Source organism: Lipotes vexillifer, unplaced genomic scaffold (assembly GCF_000442215.2).
Source record: "Lipotes vexillifer unplaced genomic scaffold, Lipotes_vexillifer_v1.1 scaffold784, whole genome shotgun sequence".
NCBI classification, from domain to species: Eukaryota; Metazoa; Chordata; class Mammalia; order Artiodactyla; family Lipotidae; genus Lipotes; species Lipotes vexillifer.
Window position 1 is genome coordinate 260,969 of NW_006774772.1, and position 8,266 is coordinate 269,234.

General features: G+C 35.4%; 1 protein-coding gene across 1 annotated transcript in view; it reads right to left on the reverse strand.

Moving 5' to 3' along the window:
- Positions 1-8,266, reverse strand: part of IL1RAPL1 (interleukin 1 receptor accessory protein like 1) — a 671,741-nt gene that overhangs the window by 16,588 nt on the left and 646,887 nt on the right. Inside the window, exon 8 of the mRNA XM_007449480.1 lies at positions 34-177. Coding sequence (XP_007449542.1) covers positions 34-177 — 144 coding nt within the window. The remainder of the gene's footprint in view (positions 1-33; positions 178-8,266) is intronic.

The window sequence follows — 8,266 nt, forward strand, 5'->3', positions numbered from 1 at the left end:
AGAAAGAACATTAAAAGAGGGAACTCATCTTACCTCCATCCAGCTCCTCAGCCCCAAAATGATTCCTATAGAAGAGCATGATTTCTATCTTGTAACACTTGTAGATGGTCACCAAACAAACAAGCAGCAGAAGGATAGCACCAAGCCCTCCAGCAAGTTCAACTGTATACATCAGCTCTAAAAAAAAAATTACAAGAGGGAATTATACCATATTCACATACAAAATCATAAATTCAACTTGATTTCACTGTTTTGTGGATGAGATCAGATGTAGGTAATGGATTAACCCAACCCCTTCCTTTTCTGCCTGAGAATTTGATCTTTAGTTAACTTTCTAGCTGTTTCCTTGGTAACCAGATAAGGCAGTATGTGGTAACTGTGTTTCTAAGCAACATTGCTTCTGGTAAAAATGAACCTATATTGGTAGATTGCATTTGGACTGAGAGAATTATAAATACCTGATTGGAAACTATAATTTTGGGCTTGCTGGAGTGTGAGTAACTCTTACATATAGACACATCCCTTGTGGGAATCCTGCAAGCTATGCTCATGGAGCTGATAAAAGAAAAATTGGTTCGTCTGGATACGAAGCTTTTAAGCCAGGATGGTTTCTGAATTCACCCGATATGAATCTTGATCCTTCCCACCTGAGCTGTCACCTGGGGGTTGGGGCTGAGAAGAGATGAGGGGTCAAACAGCACAGTTTCTGAAGGGCAGTGTGGACTGTCGCATAGAGTGTTGGGTGGACCACCTAATGAATACTGTCTGCTGGCTCCTGTCAGAAGCAATAACACTTGTCCTGTAGCTTTCTGAATAGAGTAGTGCCAATGTGGCTGACCACGGTCTTGGAGGCTGAGTGCTAACTTGGGCTTAAGAAATAGGCTCTCTAGTGGATGTCACACCAGACTATGTTGGTAGTATTTTCCTTTCGCTAAGCTACTTAAAATTTTTTCTTCTTATCCTTTCTTTCCGCTTTTACTTGATATGTTACTACGTTCTATCCAAAAGAGGAATTTTCCTGCCATTCACTGTATACAAGTTCTCTTATTCCTATTGAATGTTTATATTGCATAAAAAATGATCAGAAAATTTAAGGGATAAAATATTCACTTACTTTTTTCTCCTTTAGAGCTCATGAACATTGTAACGAATTCAGCGATACTGATATTTAAACATTAAGCCAGAATGCACAGATTTTGAAACTCACTTTAACTGCCTATTTATGCATGTTGACATTGATCATAATAGTCCAAATGTTATTGATGGGTATCCATTGTTCCCTGCAGTTGACAACTACCTTGAAAAATACTAGTTGCCTTAATTACCATTAAAGATAAATATTCCTGAAATTATGGCTCTAAAATAATGGCATTTTTGATCCTGTAATTTACAATCCACTAATGGGTTATCTAATTTTGTAACATAGTGTAGTTTTAGACTGACAACTTTAAAATAATCTATGGCTTTGCAGTGACAAGTACTCTTGGGTTACAAGATCACTCCTGAGATCTTACAAATAGGGTGAAATCATCATGGGTGCAATGTAGTATCAGTGATTAATAATCTGAAAAGTATGGCCATAATTTTCTCACAAGGACATATTTGTGTGTGTGTGTGCTTGCATGTGATGTCACTTTTCCTGTGATGATTACAGAAAAAAAAAACCTCAGCCGTATTTCTCATTATCTAGTCCTTCATTTCTAATTCAACAGTTTAATAAAAAAAAAAAACATATAAACTACTGTTTCATCAAGTGTATTTTTCTGCTCTTAAAATTAAATAGGACACAGAAGAAAAACTTATAAAAAGTGATTGGACTTTATGCATTTAAGAAAGAAAAAATAAAGTGAGTTATTAAATCTTTTAGAGTCTAAGTGAATTAATACGAAGTGTGAAATACTAAAAAGTACCTCAAGGAAATTTATATAATTTTTATTTGTAAATATCGGACAGCTTTATCTGCTGAATCTTGTGAGGGACTACAACAAGATAGTACTACAAAAGTACCAGGAATAAAATACAAAACCCAATTTAGTATAATGTTTTCCCACTACTATGTGAACAGAAAAGATTAGTGGGTAGATAAGTCTGTGGGGTACACTGAGTCTTGTTCTCTCAGGATATCAGTTAAACTCCACCACACATAGAAGCCTGTATAAAACTCTAACTTATGCCCATAGGCTAATTTATATACCAGAAAAAATCTGATTTAAATTACACTGGATATAACGGGAAAGAGAAGCATTTGGACTATGGCTACTTTTTTATTTTTAACATTTTTATTGGAGTATAATTGTTTACAATGGTGTGTTAGTTTCTGCTTTATAACAAAGTGAATCAGCTATATGTATACATATATCCCCATATCCCTTCCCTCTTGCATCTCCCTCCCACCCTCCCTATCCCACCCCTCTAGGTGGTCACAGAGCACCGAGCTGATCTCCCTGTGCTATGCGGCTGCTTCCCACTAGCTATCTATTTTACATTTGGTAGTGTATATATTGGACTGTGGCTCCTTTTAATATTCATTCTGTTTTCTAATATAATGCATTACACACTTGGAATTCATCACTCTGAAATTTGTTGTGTGAGAAAAGAAATAAAAAAATAATGGAGAATGCATAACTTCTACTCTCAAAACGCTGCTAGCAGAAGTGCCCAATGGTACTACGATATTAGAAAATTTTGAGTAGCTGCTAATAAAGTTAAATATGAATCTACCCTATGAACAGCAGTTACACTCCTAAGTATTTACCCAAAGGAAATATAAGCAGATGTCTATAAGAAGACTTGTACAAGAATGTTCACAGTAGTCTTATTCATAGTAACCACAGCTGGAAACAACTTAAATGTTCATTAACAGGATATGATGAACAAACTGTGTGTGACCGTGCGATATAATATACCCAGCAGCAAAAAGAATGAACTACTGCAACATGCATGAATCTCACAAAATTATGTTAGGTGAAGCAGGCCAGACACAAAGTAATACCTTCCGTATAATTCTATTTAAATGAAGTCCAAGAACAGGCCAAAATAAACCTCAGGGATAGAAATCACACAATGGATGCTTTGTGGATGGGTGATGGGAAATTTTATTGGGAAGGGGAAAGAGGGAACATAATGGGGTAAAAAACTAAAACAAAAAACAAAAAAAACCTCTGTGTCTTTTTTCAGGTGTAGATACAAGTATTGATATATACTATTGTCAAAACTCACTGACCTAAACACTTACGATCTATGTGTTTTGTCTTATGTTAATTGTACTTCAACTCTTTAAAAATTTGATTTTTTTTTAAAAAAGAGTCATTATAAGTTCTAACCCAAGGGCTATGTGGGAAGAAGCTGTAAGGAAAGCTGCGAGTCAGGACAGCTGCTTTGCTCGAGATAAGTGCCCAGGCAGAGAATGGTTCTTTCATGGTGCCCCTAAGCACACCCTTTGATTCTGGAACCATGGCACTGGGCCTGGGCATCTAGCATGCCTTACACACCCATATCTCATTGAATAGCTTTTAGAACAATCAAAAACTATGCCTGAAATATAATTCTATTAATCCAGTAAGCAGCATTCTCATTTTCTTCAAATGCTATTTGTAACACTGGTCTCTACACACATTTTTTTTAACTTCTAAAAACTGAATATGTGTAAGAGAAAAATTTTATGACAGTTAAGTCTTTTTTGTTTACAGAGAAGTAGTTGCCCAAATGTGAATTATTCCCATTGCTAGATGTCATGAGCCACTGAAAAAACTGTATATACTACCTTGAATACACTATTTATTAGGCTAACCAATAATACTGTCTAAAATGTAATGAGAAAAAGAGAGCAGGGTTGATGAGGCTTAGCAATTACAGAAATGGTCTTGTGTCACATGAATACCTCCTTTAAGGTACAGGCATATGAAAACTTACATATACCTAGAGTGTGAGCAATAAAGCTAGAAAAATTCTTCTGAGCCATATGATAGTCATTTTCTTAATACTAGGGATACCCAAAACTAGACCAAGAAAGAGCATTTACAAAGAGCTAACTTATTCTGAGATCTTGACAGTATCTCAGATTTCCCCCAGAAACCTCCGTAGTATTACATGGAGAAGCACGGTGTGTTTATAATAAACTTGTAAGTCGGAAAAGAAATGTGTCTTTCCCCACAGTCCACACAATAGTGCTTGCTCCTCAGTTAGTACGTTATTTTTATAGCGTAAAGACTAATACACCTGCCTTCATATTATAAATGTGTGCAGGTTGAAAATTTTTCCATTGAAATTTTTTCCATTGGTTTATATAGCATGTGTAAATTCTCCCAAAGAAAATGGTGCATTAGATTCAGTTTCCACATTCTTTTGCTGCAAGCTGGACACATTCATTAATATGAGTGCCAGTCATTACTGCCTATACATTAGGTCAGGACAAAATTACTAGGGGTTGAATTCTGTCACTGTTAAAAGAAATGATTGGGGCTCACTGCTGTATTTTATCTTTACATTACAATGTGAATGGTGTTGCCCCAGCAAATGTAATTTCCTTTTGAAATGGGAACTGCTTTTCAGCTCAAGTTCAAGCTGCCTGGAGTGGCAGCATTTAAAAAATAAAAAGATTCCATTTCAGCACAATTCAACATCAGAGGATGCAAAGAGAAAGTGCAAACATTTAAAAATCTGTTTAGCCTTTGTGTTATTTTGTTAAAATGATAGACTCTGCCCCCTTTAAGGGACTGAGACTGAATACTGAAAATTGTAAAGCAAAATCGCTAGGCAAAACCTAAGGGAAACCGGCATTTGGTTAAACACAACAAATGAACAAGTGCCAAAGAGTTACATTTAAGGGCACAAGCAGTCATTTAGTTACAGGCAATTAACAATAGTCCGTGGAAAGCTCCAGTATGGGCTAAGGGAAAACACACTGATTATTGCTGCAGTAGTAGACTGCTTTCGGAATAAATTGCTTCAATTTAAAACTAGATTTGCTACAAGCATTTTGAGCAATGACTACAATTTTTTCTTATCAAGACAGTTGGACCAAGCAACCCTTTAAAAGAAACAGCTAATTAAAATAAAGCGCATGCCATCCCCTAGTATGTTGGATTACACTGCAAATAATAAATGCATTTGGTTTACACTAATCTTGCTGCAACTACCTAGTATAGTTTGGAATCCTATTTTTTTTTTAAATTGGCTTGTATTTAGTGTTGTTTGCAAACTTTTTCTGCTAGGTATCTTTGAACAGGTAAAGATGTTAAGAGTTAAATCAAAGTTTATATGTAATTGTGCTTCTTTAATTTTTTTTAAAAATTATTTATTTATTTATTTATTTATTTATTTGGCTGCACCAGGTCTTGGTTGCGGCAGGTGGAATCTTTTAGTTGTGGCACGTGGGATCTAGTTCCCTGACCAGGGATCAAACCTGGTCCCCCTGCATTGGGAGCGTGGAGACTTAACCACTGGACCACCAGGGAAATCCCTATATGTAATTTTGAACTCTTCACTTGGAGCATTCATTTTGTATCTCTGTCTATATTTATATATATAATCTTGTTTAAAGTATAACTGAAGACTTTAGGTGGCTTATTCTTATATAGTTCATCCTAAAATTGCCTCATTCATTATATAAAGTCCTTTGAAATGCTCTGCCCTGATTTATATGCAGTAAAATGTAAGTTTGTGGGGGAAATGCATGATAGATAATATAATGATCCCAGTTTATTCATTAGTGTCACCAAGTACATTTCTTCTTCTTTCACTGTGTTATAAAGAGCTAAACTTTATAAGGATTTATCCATCCACATAAATTCATATGCATATTTATTTCTCTGGAGCAGTATAACTTATTTGTTCGTGGCAGGAGGATAATTATGCTCAGCCTACAAAGATATTCAACTCATTTCTACAATACATCAATGCAATTTAGAAGCAGTTATAATGTTTTTTTTTTTTTTTTGGTAACACATTAAGAAGCTGAATTGCTATTCACATAATAGCAAGAAAATGTTTTCAGAAGGTATAAACTGGTATGTAAAGATAGTTTTGCTCTTGCAAAAGTGCTTTTTGGAACAAGGAAAGGTATACATAATAATAATAATAAATGAAAGTGGTCTCTGAATTTAACAACGTGATCTGTGCGACCAAACATTTGGGCAAAAGGTTACCTTCCAAGTAGTATATTTTGCAGTTTTGGAAAGAGGTTTTCAGCCAAAGTATCAAATTAACTTTAACTTACTGTCAATTAAGAATGCAAATACGGTGGATGAATCTAGAGACTGTCATACAGAGTGAAGTAAGTCAGAAAGAGAAAAACAAATATATATTAACGCATATATGTGGAACCTAGAAAAATGGTACAGATGACCCGGTTTGCAGGGCAGAAATTGAGACACAGATATATAGAACAAATGTATGGACACCAAGGGGCAAAAGTGGCAGAAGGGTGTGGTGGTGGTGTGATGAATTGGGAAATTGGGATTGACATATATACACTAGTATGTATAAAATGGATAACTAATAAGAACCTGCTGTATAAAAAAATAAAATTCAAAAAAAAATAAAAGAATGCAAATATGGTATTGGCTGGGACCCATGATTTGGGCCTAGGTAGACTAAGCTCCCATAAGCCCTTGGATCTGAAATGTTACACATTAATAAACTATTAAAACAAAAAATTAAATGAAAGACTAGATGGAAAAAATGCATCATTCCTTACACAGTTAGCTAGAGCCTACCCTTGGAATGTCTTTTTTCTCTCCCCAACTAGATAAGAAGGGTGCTAAGTTTTGTTTTATATTTTTTTCTAGGAAGTAGGGAATATTCATAAGTGGTATGTTTTTCTTTTTTTTTTTTATTTGGCTGCACTGGGTCTTAGTTGGGGCAGGCGAGCTCCTTAGTTGCGGCTCGCTGGCTCCTTAGTTGTGGCACGGGGGCTCCTAGTTGTGGCACATGGGATACTTAGTTGTGGCATGCGAACTCTTAGTTGTGGCATGCATGTGGGATCTAGTTCCCTGACCAGGGATCGAAACTGGGCCCCCTGCGTTGGGAGTGTGGAGTCTTAATCACTGTGCCACCAGGGAAGTCCCAAGTGGCATGTATTAAAAGACAATTTAAAATAAGTAATGACAGTAATCAAATAAAACATGAATCCATGAGTTTATATTAATTATAAACAAATTAATAAAAAGGAAAGCTCTCCCTTAGGGCAGAATGCCAATTGGCAAATACAGAAGGAATAATAGAGTTAGAAATCACCATTTTTCCACCATCCTAATAATAATTGACTCAGGCAAGAATTATCAACAGAGGCTAAAGTTAATGGGTGAAAGATTGATGAGGTAGGATATTCCTACTGTCTTAAAGTACCTCCCTACTGATTATTTATTAATGATTAAGGGAGAAATGGACACCATCTTAAGGAAGTGACCAAAATTAGCATTACCAGTAATGGGACAAATTGACATCGTGTACCTCCTGATGTAATGCATTAAGAAGGTATAATATCATTTATGCAGTATTCCAGCCACATATAAGTAAATATCCTAAAAAGGAGTAAAAAGTAAAATCTGGTTTCTATTCTTTGAAAATGTCAATGCCATGAAAGACAAAGAAAGGTTAAGGAACAATCCCAGATTAAAAGAGACGAAAAAGACCTGAAAACTAAATGGACTGCATAATTCTGGGTGGAAAATGTGGTAAAAGGATATTATGGGAATACCCTTTGAAATGTGAATGTAGACTACATATTAGTGAATAGCATTCTATCATTTTCAATTTTCCTAAATCTGATAAATATACTCTGGTCTTATCAGAAAACATCCTTGTTTTTAGAAGATTCATGTTGAAGAATTTAGTCATGATGTCTGCAATTTACTCTCATGTGGTTCAGCAATAATATGTGTTTGTATACATAGTGTAGCTCTATCTTTTTATTTACCTAACTAGATGAAGAGAGATAAGGCAAATGTGGCAAAATGTTAATAACTGGTGAATCTAGTTGGAGAGGCTATATGGAAATTATGGTAAGATCACAATATTGCAAGTGTTATTGTAATTTGAGAATATTTTGGGTTGATTATTTTGGATTAAAGTTATTCACAGCTATTCTATTATAATCTTTGCAAAGCCTTCAGTTTAATCTTCCAAAAACATGTCCTCATCTTGGAATTTTCTTCAGTAATTGTTAGCTGATTTACATTGCTCATGGGAAAAAGTCCAAACCCCTTGTGTTGGCAACCAAGGTCCTTCACTCCTTTAATTGAAGCAGCCGATTAACCTCCAGCAG